The 18,184-nt window shown below is 42.4% G+C and overlaps 1 protein-coding gene across 1 annotated transcript in view; it reads left to right on the top strand.

Moving 5' to 3' along the window:
- ZC3H12B (zinc finger CCCH-type containing 12B) overlaps window positions 1-10,370 on the top strand; it is a 38,984-nt gene extending 28,614 nt beyond the window's left edge. The window contains exons 2-5 of the mRNA XM_060136918.1: window positions 5,192-5,331; window positions 6,768-7,002; window positions 7,662-7,768; window positions 8,950-10,370. Of these exons, the coding sequence (XP_059992901.1) occupies window positions 5,192-5,331; window positions 6,768-7,002; window positions 7,662-7,768; window positions 8,950-10,370 (1,903 nt within the window). The remainder of the gene's footprint in view (window positions 1-5,191; window positions 5,332-6,767; window positions 7,003-7,661; window positions 7,769-8,949) is intronic.
- Window positions 10,371-18,184: the final 7,814 nt, after the last annotated feature.

Genomic DNA, 18,184 nt, shown 5'->3' with positions numbered 1-18,184 from the left:
CCCTTTAGCCCAAGGGGCAGTTGGCTCCCCAACGGCCACTTTTTTGGCATTTTGGACAAGGCATCTGAGGAGGCTTGCCCTTGTGGAAGCATTCCCCCCGCCCAGTAGCCAGGCTTTCTACAAACCCAACATCCGTCTTGGCTTCTGCTGGGATGGGTCAGGGTTTCTCTGGATGGGGGTTGCCCCTGTAGGGCTGCCAATAATTGGGCCTGCCTATTTTCTTTCCTCTTTTCCCTCTCTGGGTAAGGAAACTATCTTTTAAGAGGTTGGATTAAAATTGGGTTTCTGGCAGATGGAACAAATCAAGCTCGCTTGTCTAGATGGCTAAACCCTTTTTACTAATATTTATGGAAAACAAGTCAAGTTCTAAATTACTTTACCCTCTTTTTCAAAATTTGCATTTTAAAACGATGGCAGAGATAAGGGTTCCTGAGAAGACCAGATAGCACATTGGCATCTCAAAGATACAGGCAAGTTTCTCTTAGGATGACTTTGTTTCCCCTTTGTTTAATACTTACAAGCCTCTTAAGATAAATAGGGAAGGTTTGGGAGTGGTAAAAGGATTGGTGGGCTTTGGATTATTTTTGGAGCCACACTCCTGGTTTTGTAAAGACTACATTTGTAAAACAAGGACAGTTTTGTTTTTCTTTTTTCAAAGAATCGGGTGGCTACCTCAATGATATTGAAGGACTAACATAACCATTTACCTATGTTGGAAAGTTTTACTTTTCCTCATTTAGCTTAGGGGAGAAGGCCTCTTCCAAAATTCCAATCAGGCTCTGAATATCAGCTGTGATTAATTTAGTCAGACCAGTGGCCTCCTATTTTGGTAATCTATGTACAAATATTTTTGAGGATCTTCCCTAGGTTTAAGAAATTTGTGAGGGTGGTTCCCTTGCCCCTCAAGAAATATAGTGGCCCCTAACTTAGTTAATAAACCTCTTCCCATTAAAGGGATGGGACAGTCAGGCACAAACAGAAAGGAATGTAAAAACAGCTGGCCATTGATGTTGCACAAAAGGGGTTCCAGGAAAGTGTGCCCCTGCCTTTTCCCTGACACCCCCATTACATACTCTTTATGGTTACTAAGTTTTCCAATACTTTGGGTTAAGACCGGAAAGGTTGCACCAGTATCTATAAGCAAAATTCTATCAGGAGGCCTGCCACATCAATGACCACCCAAGTCTCAACATTTATTATGTAGATGGTATCTCTAGGCAGAGCCACTTTTGGCCTCGGGCCCCCTCAGTCTTCTGATTGTGAAACCGTCAATGGCTGAGGGGCCCCCATCACTCTCTGATGTCTGGGGCATTCCTTCTTCCAATGCCCTGGCTGTTTGCAAAGGGCACATCGATCGCAACTCTCCTTCCAGTGCCCCTTTTGTCCACAAAGGGTATATTGGTCCTGTCTGGGTATCCATGGGCCTAGTGGTCCAGGAAAAGCCAGCCTCACAGTTGGTGGTCTCTGAGCAGACAAAACCACTGCAATCATTTGGGCCTTTTGCATATTTCTCTCCATGCATTCAGCATTTTTGGCCATATACCTATTATTGAAAAACAAATAAGCCAATTGGAGCAAATCGTTCTTTGGAGTCTGAAGACCAGCAGTTGCTTTCTGAATTTTGCACCTGATGGCTGGGGCAGACTGGGCCATGAAATGCATAGCCAAAAGGGCCTGTACCTAGGGGGAGGAGGGATCCATATTCATTTGGGATCCATGGCCCTGTAGGGTGAGGTCCCCTAGCTGGCATTCTAGAGGTTGTAAGAACAAATGGTTTTGTACTTCTACAGAAACTCCCATGACCAGGATAGACTGAGATGTTTTCTGTGCCACTATGGTGTTTACCACAGAATATGTGACACCATATCTATTAGAAAGTCAATCAACTTATTCCTCACTGTCAATGTTACCTGGGGGCTCTTGTGGGAAAGTTAGAATCGGGCACCTCAAGTCCAAGGGAGTCCCCGGGCCTCTTAGAGGATATCGGAGCAAGGGAAATTGCCCTGCTGCGGAAACGGCTCCCGGTCCAAATTGGGTGTTCTGTCGGGTCTTAGATGGTGATACTAAACCAGGTTCCTGTGCTCCAGGGGTTAACATAGAAACTATTATTTGATCCCCATGGGTAAGGTAAATAGGAGGTGGTGAATATGTTGGCAGCATGGGTCAGAGGGCAGTTGGAACAACTGCCGGGGCAGCTTGCTCGGCCGCTGGGAGAGCTGGATAGGCTAGAGGGAGGCTTAAGTTTTGAAATAACATATCCCCACTCTCATTTTCTCCCTCTTCCCCTTGTAGAATAGGTTCCCCCTTAGGTTTTCTTTCAGACCGCTGCACCATAAGGTGACAGCCCTCTGACTCCTTTTCCTCCTGATGCAATAGCATAAATGCTTCTACATATGGAATCTCATCTCTTTTCCCTGCTCTTTTGCAAAACACTTCTAACTGCGATATCATATAATAATTGAGGGCTTCCTTGGTGGCACAGTGGTTGAGAGTCCGCCTGGCGATGCAGGGGATACGGGTTTGTGCCCCGGTCCGGGAAGATCCCACATGCCGCGGAGCGGCTAGGCCCGTGAGCCATGGCCACTGAGCCTGCGCGTCCGGAGCCTGTGCTCCGCAACCAGAGAGGCCACAACAGTGAGAGGCCCGCGTACTGCAAAAAAATAAAAATAAAAATAAAATAATTGAGTGAGCCATTCAGGGGCCATTGTTCTTCTGTTCCTAACATATATTGGATCTGTACCCTATTATAGTAGTATATCATATCTTTCTTAGTCATAGGCTCACAGCTATGTTTTGCCCATTTATCTAATATACGCCCCAAAGGGCTCTCCTTTGGCATAGATGGAGTATTTCCCATTTTTGTAAGTTTTATAACACCAGAACACAAAAGACACATATTCCAACACAAAAAGCACAAATTCCAACATCAACAAAACCAAAACCAAACCCACGAAACCGGTTCCCCAACAATTCCCCTCTCCAACAGGGTACCCCAACCAAACAAACTGGTTTGTCCTGTAAAGGAAAAGCCCAAATTGAGGGGGAAATATGTTCTAATGTGCACGGCAGAGCGACTTACTCTCCAAAATCGAGTCTGTCGATTTATAGAAGTTTGTCGGTTCCTTGCTTCAACTGCCAAGAGCTGGGGTAGCCAGCGCCACTTCAGGGAATTTTGAAGGGAACACCCTCAGGACAAATGGTCCCCGCAGCTGCTAGGGCCTAGCCCCAGTATTCCCTGACTGGCGCCGCCTAGCCACAAGCCGCAAGGCTCCTGGCTGGCTAAGCTAAATTTGTTACCGAGTCCAAGATCGCTCTGCTCGCCGCACAACAGGCCAATAAATTGGGAGACGAGGTGTTGAGACAAGGAATAGCTACTGTATTCGGAAAGCCAGCAGACTGAGAAGATGGCAGACTAGGGTCCCCCCAAAACCCATCTTATTAGGGTCTGGTTGCCAGTTTCTTTTATAGAATCAGAGAGGGAAGTAAAGTAAAAAGTCAGAATAGAGAGGGAGAGGTGGGGAGGAAGTAAAGTAAAAAGGGCCATCAGTCTTGAAAAACATCTCCTGGAATGGGAAGGGATGTGTTAATTTCTTTTTTCTTGCAGCCATTCACAGGTGGGTAGGGTTCCCTGAGGCAGGCCGTTATGTATGGCTATAATAACAAAAGCAACGAAAAGCAAATGCTAAGGTCAAAGAAACAGATCCAGCATGGAGTCAAAATTGGCTCTTCCCTGCTAAAATAGTTTTTCTAACTTTTTACAGTAGTCCCCTGTTATCCACGGGGTGGGGGTGGGGGTTACGTACCAAGAACCCCAGGGGATGTCTGACACTAGGGATAATACCAAACCCTGTTTGGTATATACTCTGCTTTTTCCTATACATACATACCTATGATAAAGTTTAATTTATGAATTAAGCACAGTAAGAGATTAACAATAATAACTAATAATAAAATAGAACAATTATAACAGTATATTGTAATAAAGTTGTATGAGTGTGTCTCTCTCTTAAATATCTTACTGTACAAATTCGGTGTCTTTTCCATCTTAACTTTTGCAGTTTGAGGTGCGACAGCAAAACTAGCATGAATTTCTTTTTCTTTCTTCCAATTTCATGGATAGAGGATTCGTTCTTACAGTAGACCTTAGCAACCTCAGCATATGATTTTTTTCTTTCCTTAAGTCAAGAACTTTCACTTTTTCACTTAAGGGAAGCATTTTATGGCCCCTCTTCAGTATATCCAAATTGCGAGCACCACTACTCTTGCACTTTGGAGCCATTATTAAGTAAAATAAGAGTTACTTGAACACAAGCACTATGATACTGCAACAGCCAACCTGATAACAGAGATGCTGCTAAGTGACTCAGAGATGGGATATGCTGGACAAAGGGATGATTCACCTCCTGGGGTGGGATGGAATGGGATTTCACCAGATTTCATCACTCAGAATGGTGCACAATTTAAAACTTATGAATTATTTATTTATGGAGTTTTCCATTTAATATTTTTGGACTGCAGTTGACCATGGGTAAGTGGAACTGCACACAGTGAAGCCACAATAAGGAAAGAATACTGTACATATACTTTCTTCTATAAAATTTAGATTACATTACATGTAGTCCAAATCCTTTCTTTTCTCTTTTAGCATTACACTGTAAGCATTTCCCACATCTTAAAATTTTCAAGACTGTGACTTTTGTTGGCACATCATATTTAATTAAATGTGATAACTTTTCAGTCAGCATTTATGTGTGCCTTTTTTGCTATCAGTTGTTTTATAAGCTTACTATATGTGATTAAAATTCATCTCCAATTAATCCTCAATATAAACTTTATCTAAACCTCTGGTGACACCTCTTCTTTTTTCATCTGATAAATATCTGAATCTTTGAAAAGAAAGTGGTAATAGAAACAGAAAGAGATGAGAGAAAATGGAAATAATGATAGGAAATAGTCACTAAGGCTGCTATAAGTTGGGAGGTGTGGCCTTGAATGAATGTGTAATAATAACTGCAATATTTGTAATGATGGAATAAAAAAGAATTTGTTTTTTTTAAAAATACATTTTTGCCATCCTCAAGAAATAATATGTCTGTCGTTAATGCCTTGGTGCTAAGAAAAAGCCTGTTCGGAGTATTTCTTTGCTACCTGTTGTCAATCTTCTCTACTCTCATTCTCTATCTTCCTGAAGCCATGGGAATAAAGAAGAGTTCTCCTGCAGAGGAATACAACTTGCTGTGGAATGGTTTCTAGATAAAGGCCATAAAGACATTACTGTATTTGTGCCTGCGTGGAGAAAGGAGCAATCCCGCCCTGATGCACCAATTACAGGTACCATTTCATATAAGACATTTCTTCTCATCCAGAGGCAAAGCTGGCAAGATAGTTTGGGGACAGCTTGATGCTCCCAAATTAGATAATTACTTTTCTAAATTTATTAAGTATACTTAAAATGTTTTTATTAAGTATATTTTAAAGCATATTTTTCCTGATCCAAATAAACCATTTTGCTGTGGCATACAGCAGTTAAATAAAGACTTCAATTTCAAGCAAAGAATAAAGCACACAGTTGAAAAAAAGGAGTGTTTTTTCTATTTGACCACAGACTTCAGACTAAAGGGGGATGAATCTGAGTTTTCCAAAATACTAAAGAAACCATAGTAGACAATGGATCTTATTCTGTACCAGATAAGTGACTGTGGGATTTGCAGATTAGGGGGTAGAATAGAAAAAGAGAAAAGTCCCATGGCATTCAGAGCGAACTTATCCATGAGGCACAGGAGGCCCAGTGCCTAGGGCCTATGATGGATACTTTTAGGGTCCCATGTAAAAGTTTTAATTTTATTATTTTTTTAACATCAGAGGGGAAAATTGAATATAACAATGAATGTATAATAATGTACCTAACTGGATTGTTTGTTTTTATACTAACCCAGTTGTAAAGTATAATTTTTAATATTTCTTTAATGGAAGAAGGGACCCATGAAGGCAAAAGTGCCTAAAGTCCACAAAAGTCATGATGTGGCCCTATTGGCAGGAGGATCACTACATTCACTTGTAGTAGTATATGAAGCTAGCTCTTTACAGCATTTGAGAGCATAAATACCCCAGTCCTCTGAGTATCAGCTCTTGCCTGTTGTGCAAAATGAGAAGGTTCAGTGAATGGCTGTCAGAACTGTGTCATGGAGCTATCTGCCAGCTGCTGAACAGGCTCCCAGCCTCAGTCTGAGAGTGGATCCTGGCTTCTTTCCTCAGTAATTAAGAAGCTAAAAGGAAAGGGGGTCAGTACTCACGTGCTACCGCTTAATGTTTTTCCTTAGTCATGGCTTTCCCTCAGGCAGAAGGCAAAAATGTTGTCCCTAGGAGGGATGCTTTATTCTCCTTCTGGCAGACACATCCTCAGCATACTGCCCTGGTTTCTTCAGCAACCAAAAGCTGATGCTTCAGCCAAAGGGCAAAACAAGCCTCAAGAATGCTAGGATATCAGTGTTATTTCTCACTGTTCATGGTAGGTTTTAAAAACTTAGATGTCATTGAATCTATTTCCTTCATTTCATCAGAAAGAAAACTGGAATGCAAAGGGGAAGGTAACTTGCCTAAGGTCACAATCCAAATTGGTGCCATAGCCAGGAATAGAGGCCACTTTCTCTCTACGGGCAAATAATATATTAATCTAGTACCAACTTTTGTATTTGTAATATGGGGATAATGCTGTTGATTTCCAAAGGTTATTTCTACCCTCTGGCATATAATCCGTATTTCAACAGATCAAGATATCCTACGTAAACTGGAGAAGGAAAAGATTCTTGTCTTCACACCATCCAGAAGGGTCCAGGGCAGGAGAGTTGTTTGCTATGATGACCGGTTCATAGTCAAACTGGCTTTTGATTCTGATGGCATCATTGTATCCAATGATAACTACCGAGACCTTCAAATTGAAAAGCCAGAATGGAAGAAGTTTATAGAGGAGCGGTTGCTGATGTATTCTTTTGTGAATGACAAGTATGTTTCTTTCCTGTAGGCTCTGAATAGCCTAAATCCAAGTTACTACTAGGGATAGATTTCATTTCATTTCAATAAACATTTGCTGGACACTTACTGTGTACAGTGCATTATGCTGGTCACCATGGGGATAAAAGGCTGAATGAGTAACAGGACTCACCCTTAAGAGGCTCAAAGTGTACTGGAGAAGAGAAAGATTCCCACAATGTGTCATGACATGTGCTATGGTTAGAATTTTTTTAAATTGCTTTGTCTATGTGAAATGATAGGAAAAAGCCCCACAGAGGAGATAACATTTGAGATGAAGTTTCTGCAGAGGAAAGAGGGCTGCTGGGCATTTCAGGTAAAGAAGACATCATGAATAAAGCTATAAAGATGTGAAAGTGGATTGCATGTTGGGGGAACCAGCAGGCATGCCAGTATGGCTAGAACTTATAATCCACAGAAGAATGATGCACGGGAAAAATCATTCCTTTTTTGTGTTAAAGTGGAAATAGAGGGAAGAACTGCTGGCTTAGCAGAAGATAGACTTGAGGCAGGAAGGGCCATTAGAAGGCTGTGACAACAGTATAGGCAAGAGGTAGTGATGGTCTGAACTCCTGATAAGGGATAGTGGAGACAGAATGGAAGACATTTGCCTCTTGCTTGCTTGCTTTCAGATTTATGCCTCCAGATGATCCTTTAGGACGCCATGGCCCAAGCCTTGAAAACTTCTTAAGAAAGAGACCCGTTGTCCCTGAACACAAGAAGCAACCATGCCCTTATGGTGAGTACCTATGTGCAGAACCAAGTTCTGTACTGAGAGAAACATGAGAACTCTGTAAATACTTTTCTCTTCAAGGTTTCCCTTCCAAAGGGAAAATCCTGGCTTGTCCACTTTCTGAGTTAAAGTCTGTGTCTTCATGTATTATCAGTTAGGCATTTAAAGAAACATCTTAGAAATTACATGAGGAAAAGGTAACTAGGATTGAAGGAAAGAATAATTGTCACTAGTTAAAATGATGCATGTGTTCTAGCTGCCTCTGTCCTGAGCAGGGTTGCTGGGTGTAGGGAAGTGCAGAAACCCACTTGGCCTATGGAATCAGAAAGGGCAATGCCAAATTGGGTTTGGCCTGAAGAAGGACATGTCTTTCAGGCAGGTGACTGCACACTCTGTCAACTAATAATACCCTTTTCTTCCAATCTGTACTTTCCAGTTTGCTTTCAAACTTTATTTTCATTTCCTTTTTAAAATATAGTTTTCTAGAGTACTTTCATGATCTTACCCAAGTCCCTAGGATACAAATTTGTGAGCCTAATAATATGACATGGGATGCCTGGTCTGAGGCTACTTTGAATGTTCACTCTTTTTGGATAGTCATTTATTTATAGGATGACTAGGTGTTTGTTCTCAACTATCATTTATTCATATCATAGAGTATTTCATGTTCATTATTTTCATTTAATCCTCACAATGACCCTATAATAAAGGTATTATTATGAGCCTTGTTTACAGAATAGGAAAATGAGGCACAGAAAGTAAAATCGCTTACCAAGGTCACGGGGCTAGTAAGTGACATAGCTGGAATTCAAACTCAGGTCTGACCGGCCTCCAAGCCGGTGCTCTTTGCACTGAACCACCCTGCCTGCTGCTGCCCTACACTGCCTCAGCATGTGGGTTATACCTAGGCAAAGTTGTGAATTACAGGAAAATGAAGGCTGTTCAATGGCTCAACTCTTAGCTTTCGCATTGCAGCTTCCTCCCCAGGTTTCCACTTCTCTCTCCCCTCACAGTGTGTGATGCCACCGTGGTGTTGTCTGTCTCCTATCTTTATGAACAGTTAATTTTCTGCCTTAACCCCAAACAGTAAAACTCTAACCTGAGTGACCAGATTGTTACGACAGCTTCTGGCACAGAGAGTTGCACTACTCTGAGAGAGAGTCTTACCACAAGGCATTATTTTTCAGGCAAAAAATGCACCTACGGCCACAAGTGCAAATACTACCATCCGGAGCGGGCCAACCAACCGCAGCGTTCGGTGGCTGATGAGCTCCGCATCAGTGCCAAACTGTCCACAGTGAAAACCATGAGTGAAGGCACCCTGGCCAAGTGTGGCACAGGGCTGTCTAGTACCAAAGGTGACATAACCTCAGAAGTCAAACGTGTGGCCCCCAAGCGCCAATCGGATCCCAGCATCCGTTCCGTGGCTGTGGAGCCTGAGGAATGGCTGTCCATTGCCCGTAAGCCTGAGGCCAGCTCTGTCCCCTCACTTGTGACTGCTCTAAGTGTCCCCACAATCCCACCCGCCAAAAGCCATGCAGTGGGTGCACTCAACACCCGTTCAGCCAGCAGCCCAGTGCCAGGATCCTCTCATTTCTCCCACCAGAAGTCCTCACTGGAGCACATGACCAGCATGCAGTACCCCCCGATCCTGGTTACCAATAGCCATGGGACCCCTATTAGCTACTCTGAGCAATACCCAAAGTTTGAGTCTTTGGGGGACCACGGCTACTATTCAATGTTAGGTGACTTCTCCAAATTGAACATCAACAGCATGCATAATAGAGAGTACTACATGGCTGAAACAGACCGGGGGTTGTACGCCCGGAATCCCAACCTCTGTCCTGACAATCGTATGAGCCATAGCAGGAACGACAGCTATTCCTCTTACAACAACCTGTATTTGGCTGTAGCTGATACTCATCCTGAAGGTAGTTTGAAGCTGCATCGCTCAGCATCTCAGAATCATCTTCAGCCTTTTCCTCATGGTTACCATGAAGCCTTAACGCGAGTGCAGAGCTATGGCCCAGAGGACTCTAAGCAAGCCCCCAACAAACAATCAGTCCCCCACTTAGTTCTACATGCCCAGCACCCGACAACTGGAGCACACTCCAGCTGTCCTGGGGACTATCCCATGCCTCCCAATATCCATCCTGGGGCAACTCCCCAGCCAGGACGTGCCCTGGTGATGACTCGGATGGACAGCATTTCTGATTCCCGTCTGTATGAGAGCAACCCCATGAGGCAAAGACGCCCTCCTCTGTGCCGGGAACAACATGCCAGCTGGGACCCACTGCCCTGTGCAACTGACTCCTATGGCTACCACTCCTATCCCTTGAGTAACAGCCTCATGCAACCATGCTATGAGCCAGTCATGGTACGGAGCGTGCCTGAAAAGATGGAGCAGCTTTGGATGAATCCTTGGGTTGGAATGTGCAATGATTCCAGGGAGCATATGATCCCAGAGCACCAGTATCAGACCTACAAGAACCTCTGCAATATTTTCCCTTCAAACATCGTCCTTGCAGTGATGGAGAAGAATCCCCACACAGCAGATGCCCAGCAACTAGCAGCCTTGATTGTTTCTAAGCTTAGGGCTGCACGTTGACATGACATAGGACTTATTTCATTTTACAAATATAAATATGAATACCAATAATGCACTAATACTATGATAATAGTAACTAATAATTTTGTGTTACACTTTACAAGTTACAGAGTGTTTATGTCATTGATGTGCATAACAACCCTGTGAGGTAAGTCTTACTAATGTCTTGCTTTCTAGACAAGGAAACTGAAGCTCAGTGAGATTAGGTGACTTGCCGAGGTCACACTGCTAGCAAGTGACCAAGTAAAGACTCACACCCAAGTCCTCTGACTCCAAGTCCTATGCCCTTTTACACTGCACCATGCAGGTAATGGAGGACAAAACCCAGGGGAAAGGTCCAAATGCAAGAAACTCCAAGGGATTCCATTACCAACTGTTTTCTTAGTCACATATTCTATATTACAAAGTATCGATGATATATCTAATTTTAGAGAGCAAGAGCATCAGGATCAATCCATATGTTGAATTAACCTTTTAGGATTTTTAATAGGAATATTTAAAGGTATTTAAAAGTAAATGCATACTTTATTGCATGGATATCTGACCATTCAATACCTTTATTAACCGAGCTATAGGGTCACATCGAAGCTTCTAGAGCTATATTTCAAACTTATTGTTAGCAATTATATTGCATGTATGACTGTATGTATTTGTTTGAGAGGTGTGTGTGTATATCTCTATATAACCTTTTATATAGTGATGATAAAAAGACAGGCTCTGCACAGCCCTTAGTCTACAGCTGTGTAGATCACAAATCAGACTTGATTTTATGTCACATTTCATAGTTTCAACTAGTTTTGAAAGTGAAACTACATCCTAATATTTGAACATTGCTTTCTTAGGCACCAGAGCAAACTGGCTCTATTTCCTTTGCACTTTTTACTTGTCAACATTTATTGACAGTTCTTAGCTTTTAATTCTCTTCACCTCAGTAAATTAGGGATCAGATTGAAGCCTTCTTCTGCAGAGGAGCTGATGGATAAGCTCAAGTTCCAAGCATAGTAGATGCGTGTGCTAGACAAGCACAGAAGAGTTTAACCAGGACCAAGGGATTTCCTACCAGAATCCGCTTCCCTTAATCCCAGGAGAGATGGCCAAACTCATTTGGCGTTAAATGATGGACACAAAAGCTGCATTCAAGGAGGGTCTAATGGATGCTCTTTGGACTTCTGACCTATGCAGTATTCAACACTACAGGATGAAATGTAATGCACAGCCATGTAATCCACTTTGTCCTTCCAACCACCCTTTGGGCAATAAGGTTGATCATTGGTGGAGCAGAATTTCTTTAGGAAACAAAATTAGGGGATTTTCTAGGTGGAAAAAAGGCAGCTTCCAAAAGGGGATGCTACATCTTTGCTAATAGCTGGCTCAGTTACACACTTCAAATGCACACAAAGAGTGTGCACTTGACCTTAGGTAATTCTTAAATGCATTACTAAAGAAGGCAGGACTTTGTGTTGAGGGCACCATTTGCGCAACTTGTATCTTGCTCAGGGTGGGAACCTTTGTAGCTAAATGCCTCTAGAAGAGGTGTTTATTGTTTTTGGTTTTTTAACAGCTGCACTAAATGAACCCCTTTTTGAATCCATTGTATATTGCAACATTTTGAACCATGACCAGCTCAGTATTTCTTGAGCTGGAACTTGCTAATTTCTATGGTCGTTTTTTCATGAAAGTTGAGAAGGCCTGGTCTTGGCCTTTTGTTTCTTCATGAGAAGGTGTGACACTGCCTATAAATGTTTCTTACTGTGAAACACTCCGAATGTGAGACTGTAGTCAGGGTTGTTTCTGGTGGTTTGATAATGGCTTGCATGCTGCTTTCTGGCTTTGTGTCTCTGTCCTAGTTGATCAAAACTTCATCTCAGTGTTTCTCTTCAGTTAACCACAGTTCACATTCACCTCCTACCCTCTGATCTTTCTATCCCCCAGCATACTGAGATGTAAAATTATTTTCTGTCAGGTAGGTCCATAGAGAGTGACGTGCTTGCTATTTCACACAAACACCATTTTATACCTTCAGCTTCTTGGACCTTCTAAATCTGTCCCATGTCTAAATCAGGGTATTTGACAATCTTAGATGACTCTACTGCCTTTGTGCCAGTTAGTTCATCTTCCTACCAAAACCATCAATGACACCACTGTATCCACTAGCTGCACAACGTACAGGGAAGCACAAGATTAATCTTGTCAGCTGCAATTCATCTGGAACATGTTCATGTTTAGTACTCAAAAAAATTGTAAGCTCCTCCCAATACAGGAAATATTTTTAGGGCAGCGTATGTATTTCTTATTTCCAAAAACAATTGTCATTCTTCTCATAAAATGTGTATGAATCAAAGCGGCTAGGAGCAATGCCTCAAATAACCAGAAATGACCTTCTGTTGATACAAATTGTATCTCTTTTTTTCCTGATTGTATAGAAGCAAATGTACAAAACTCATCTTAAACTAGGTTTGGTATTGACTTTTCACTATGATGTTTGTGGCACTGTGTGTCACAAGGGAGTAGCCCAGGGGTCATGAGAGAGCTTTTATTTCCAAAGGGCAGCAGTTTATAGACAAAGACAATTTTTCAAGGCCTCTTTATTACTATGTCCAACAGCTACTGTGCATAGTTTCAAGCATTATATTGCAGAAGTTCCTCTTTATCCTGTTAAGTTTAATATATCCTTGCAAAAGAGACTTTGTGTAAAAAAGTGTCAGTGTTAGTGGTTCATCTGCAAGAATCTACAAATCAAGCTGGGAATTCCCCTGGTGGTCCAGGGGGTAAGACTCCACGCTCCCAATGCAGGGAGCCTGGGTTCAATCCCTGGTCAGGGAACTAGATCCCACATGCATGCCACAACTAAGAGTTCACATGCCACAACTAAGAAGTCCGCATGCCACAAATGAGTCTGCATGCCACAACTAAGAAGTCCATGTACCGCAACTAAAGATCCCGCATGCCACAATGAAGATCCTGTGTGCTGCAACTAAGACCCGGTGTAGCCAAAATAAATAAATAAATATTTTAAAAAATATATATAAATGGAGCTGTACAATTATGAATGCATTGAGGTCTGCACACTTCTTGACTTCCATTTTGTCTGCAATTATAAAACAGTAAATACAAAGAAAGCCTGGAACCCCTTTGGCTCCCTTGATAATAAAATCAAGCTTCCTTCCTAGGGCTAAGTGTGTGTCCTTCAGGATACTTACCTCCAAGCACTAAGCAGGGGTTACTGCACAGTGTTTTGTGTGGTTTTCAAGAAGTATATTTTGCAAGAGGTGCTTTGTAATTTTAATTCTTTCACTGAGTTTCTGAACTCATAGCAAGTCTGTGCTTGTTCAGGCCTTATATCTTGTAGATTTTGTGAATTTTTTTTCTTTTTGTGATTTTGTTGTTGTTATTTTTATTTTTATCTGAAGAAGTGTGACTCTGGAGTGGCATGGTCAATCCAGGGCACCATTTCTGTAAAACAACTCAAAGGAAAGTGAGCTTTTTCAAAGGTAACATATAGCCATTGCACTCTCTCTTAAGGTGCAAGAAATGGGAGGATGACAGATGCTTTATGGAAATGGTATATAAAACTTTTCTTCTATGTAATGAAATATACATCTATATATCTATATCTATATCTATATCATCTATATATCCTCTCTCTCTCTCTTTCTGCTAGTTTCCAGGAGAATACTTCTAAATCCATTTTTTCTATTTTAGAATAAATTATCTTTATACAGTAATTCAAACACTGATATCCATTAACCTTTGGCACTGGGTTTTTTTCTAATATAGAAGAGTTCATTTTGAGAGGCGCTCAGTTACTGTTCTATCTATGCTTTAAGTATGGGACTTTGTATAAACACCCTTTTTGAGGGCCAACAATTTCAATACACTTTAACTCTGTGAACTAGGTCTGGAACTGCACAGGGAAAGTAATGTCAAGCTGTCCAAAGAGCCCTGCTCAGGTGTCCTCCCAACCCTTCTCTGCCTTCCCCTAGTTTGCTTCTCCTCAGGTCTGACACTGAGGTGTGCATAATCTTCAACTGAAAAGGCACTACACTTAGTTCTCATTGGAAACCAAACTAGTATATTTTGGGAACCTGCTTATCTAAATAGCTGATGCCAAAAGACTCAGCATATTCCATATCTATCATAGTGTAGCTAGCTATATACATAGGCAGATTGACTAATTTTAGTCCTGGTTTGTGTATCACTGAGCTATAGTAGTTTGCTTTATCCATTTGTGGGGTTAAATGATACTGTATAATGGCTATAAACTTTTATAAAATCTCTTTGGGTTTTTTGTTTGACCCAAACATTATGTAAGTCTCAACGACAAAATACACAAAGCTAACCTGAGGTGAGTGAAAATATATCGTGTCCCTAGTTTTGTCTGCCCCTCTAATGCATGTGCAATGCTTTGCAATATGTTCTCACTAGCATGAATGTGCTACGACTACTTCATGAGGTTTTAATTTGTTTCACCTATCATCATGATGGAAAATGCTGTCATTGACAACAATGAACTGTAACCACACTTAATTACTGCATAAATGTTTTGTTTACTAACCACTAAGGGCTCTGTTTCTTTAAGAATATCACCAACAAAGCCATACCACACATATAAATACACACACTCAGCTCCTAAAAAATTAGACTTCTGTCCTTGGGATTTGCATCTTGAGATAAGCTATAATGGGAGGGATCTCCCCAAATGAGTTCATCTGAATTTCATCACAGTAAACATATGCCCTCTAATTTTTGTATACTAACACATCTATAAGTGCTAATCAATCGGTGTTTCCCGCAGGGGTGGGCTGGACCAGGCCTTCACTGGTGGGTCAGAAACTGGTGGAGGGCTCAGGGCTCAGGCTTATTTCTGTAAAAGCCTACTGTTTCCCCCCTGAATAGCCTCAGGTCCACAGAGACATCATCTGCCGAGCCATAGCCAGAATATCAGAGCTAGAAGCAGCCTGGCACCCTACAGTTCACAGAGAAGTCACATGGGGAGTGCTCAGTTGCATGGACTCAATCAAGTTATAGGTATGAGAACTGAGGCTCCAAGAACTGAAGAGATTCAACCAAGGCTTAACAGGGAGTTGATGGCAAAGCCAGGACTGGAACCCCAGGCCTCATTGCTCTCAGGCCAGTGAGCCCTTTATCACAGTGGTGTCTGCTCTTCCCTTAGGTCTCTCTGAAGCCTCATCCTTACCCCTGCACTCCTCCTCCCCTCCCCGACACAACAGGCCAGTCTCATTCTAAAGGCAGAGGTGGACACAGTGGCTGCAGGGGACCCCAGGCTAGGAGACTTCAGAAGGGGCTAGTATTCGTGAATCTTTTTTTCTTTTATCATCCTTCTTGGGACTAAGTGTGCTCATCTCTCCCCGTCCTTTTCCTCTTCTGTCTGTTTACTCCTGCTGTCTCCTCTCACATTTCTCAGACATACATACAACAAATTCTTACTGAGTACCAAATAGGAGCTTGGCCTATACTGGACTAGGGAGAGACTGAAGAGGAGGAAACAGTTCCTGTCTTCTGGAACTTGCACTGCAGTGAGGGAATGAAACATGCTTAGAAAATAAATGAATTCCCTTTCTTAGAGGGCAGTGACAGTGTGAGGTTAGGGGAAGTGATAAGAATAATTAGAATTCTAAGAAGGGACAATTCAATGTCCAATGCTTCTCCCTAATCACAGGCAGAAAATCAATTAGTCTGACAATATCCCTCTCTAGCTTAACCTCTCTGGCCTCAGGACCTCCCATGTTCTTCGCTTAACCCATATTCCAATTATTCTGGACCCCTCACTGGTGCCCCAACATGCCATGGTCTTTCTTATAACCCTCCAGACTTTTACCTTCCTTCTACTGTTTTGACTAGTAAAGTCACCTCCTTATTAAGCTGTCCCACCTCCTTGTCCAGACATTGTTAGTCCTTTCCCCCGGGGGCCTTGCAGGCATCTTGAACAATACGTCTATTTTAGCACTTGCCACTCTGTTACAATCATGTTGGCATGCAGATCCCATACAAAACATGAAACTCCTTAGGGGCAGGAACCATATTCTTCATTACTAATGAAATTAACTCCTATCAGAAGGGGTGTGTTGACTTAAAAAAAATACACAACCTGAGAGTTGCAAGTTAAGTTTTATCTGGGGCAAAATGAGGACTGAAGCCTGGGGAGACAGCCTTTCAGATAGCTCTGAGAAACTGCTCCGAGGAGGCAAGGGGAGGAGCCGGGATATAGGGGAGTTTGCAACAAAGGGCAGGTAGTCAGGAACATCAAAAGATTACTGTTAATTAAAGAAAACCAGATAGCTCAAATTAAGGAATTTAGCGCTTTTCTGTGTATGGGAAGATGCAAGAGTCTGGGCTTACTGAAATCATTCCTTTGATATGCACCTCAACCATCTGGGGCCAGTATCCTGTATTTTCACATCCTGAGTTTCCTCAGGGCTCACCGCAGGGAGTGGCTGCAGTCTGATGGCTGCTAGATGTCAGGTATTCTTTTCAGCCCTGAGTTTCCTCAGGGCTCACCAGCTCACGTTGGAGGGCTGCAATCGTTGATGACTGTGACATCCTTTGTTTATTGATAAGGCAGGAAATATTCCATTTATAAATATTCCATTCCACTTATATTCCATTTATCAGGTGACTCTCATTATTGTTGTTGACTAGCAATATAATCAGTGCTCCCTTCCCTTGACCCTGAACCCTGCTCCTCGGTTAAATGTGTGCAGTTCAAAGACTTTCTAATCAGTCTCTGGCCTCTAGTCAGAAGGAAAAGGTGCAAGGGCACTGGGCTAAGGTTGCTTCCTGGCCTGTCCTCCCCTATGCCCCCTCCCTCACTTCCTACCCCCAGCCCCCGCCATCTAAAGCAGCCCTTCCCAGGGACCTGGCTTCACAAATCCCAGGTTTCAGGAGGACTCCAGCCAACAATAACGCTTGGTTCTTACTCTCCCTGGACCTGGACTAAAAATGGCTCTGATAGCCTACTTCTCATCTTTAGGTCAGTTTTTGAGGGCCAGGGGAGAGGTCTTTGTCCTAGGTTATATGGAGACCCAAGTCCTGAGTTCAAGGCCTGTGAACCCTGGCATGAATCCACACCACTCACACATACAAAGCATGAAAAGCTTTAGAAAGCAATTGCACATCTATTATCTTATTTGATCCTTACAAGCCCATGAGGCAAATATCCTCCTTCTACAGATCAAGAAACTGTGACATGATTTACCCAAGGCTGTTCTCATTAAGTGGTGGAGCTTGCCTGGAATCTAGGTCTTTGGGTAGCTTTTTCCTCTATACCAGAGCATCTCAAACTTTAGTGTGCATCAGAATCATGTGAAGGGCTTGTTAAACCAGATTGCTGGCCGCCCTCAACATTTCTGATCCAGGCCAGGAGTGGGGTTCAATAATTTGCATGTCTAACAAGTACCCAGGTGATGCTGATATTACAAGAAACTCGTTCTACACCAAGCTGTTAACTTGTTCTGTGTCCTTAGGCAAATCCCTTCCCTTTTACTCTGCCTTAGTGTCTCAATGTATAAAATGAGGGGGCTAGACTAGAACTATGATTTCTAAACTATTTTTTTGGCAGCAAAGTCCACTTTGAAAAAAAAATCTTATATACAATACCAATACATACACAATAGATAAAAATCCAGGCTGCTTTAGAGAAGTGCTGGACAGAACCAAGAGCTTGCAGCACCTATCTCCCCACAGGGCAGATGCTGAGGCTATGTCCCAGAATACACATTTGCAAATCCCTTTAGATGTGGCCTAGATCCTCCTTGAGGGCTCCGTTAGATCTGACATTCCTGGATGCTAAGACT

Source organism: Lagenorhynchus albirostris, chromosome X (assembly GCF_949774975.1).
Source record: "Lagenorhynchus albirostris chromosome X, mLagAlb1.1, whole genome shotgun sequence".
In the NCBI taxonomy this organism is placed as follows: domain Eukaryota; kingdom Metazoa; phylum Chordata; class Mammalia; order Artiodactyla; family Delphinidae; genus Lagenorhynchus; species Lagenorhynchus albirostris.
This window is presented reverse-complemented; position numbering and strand designations above follow the sequence as displayed.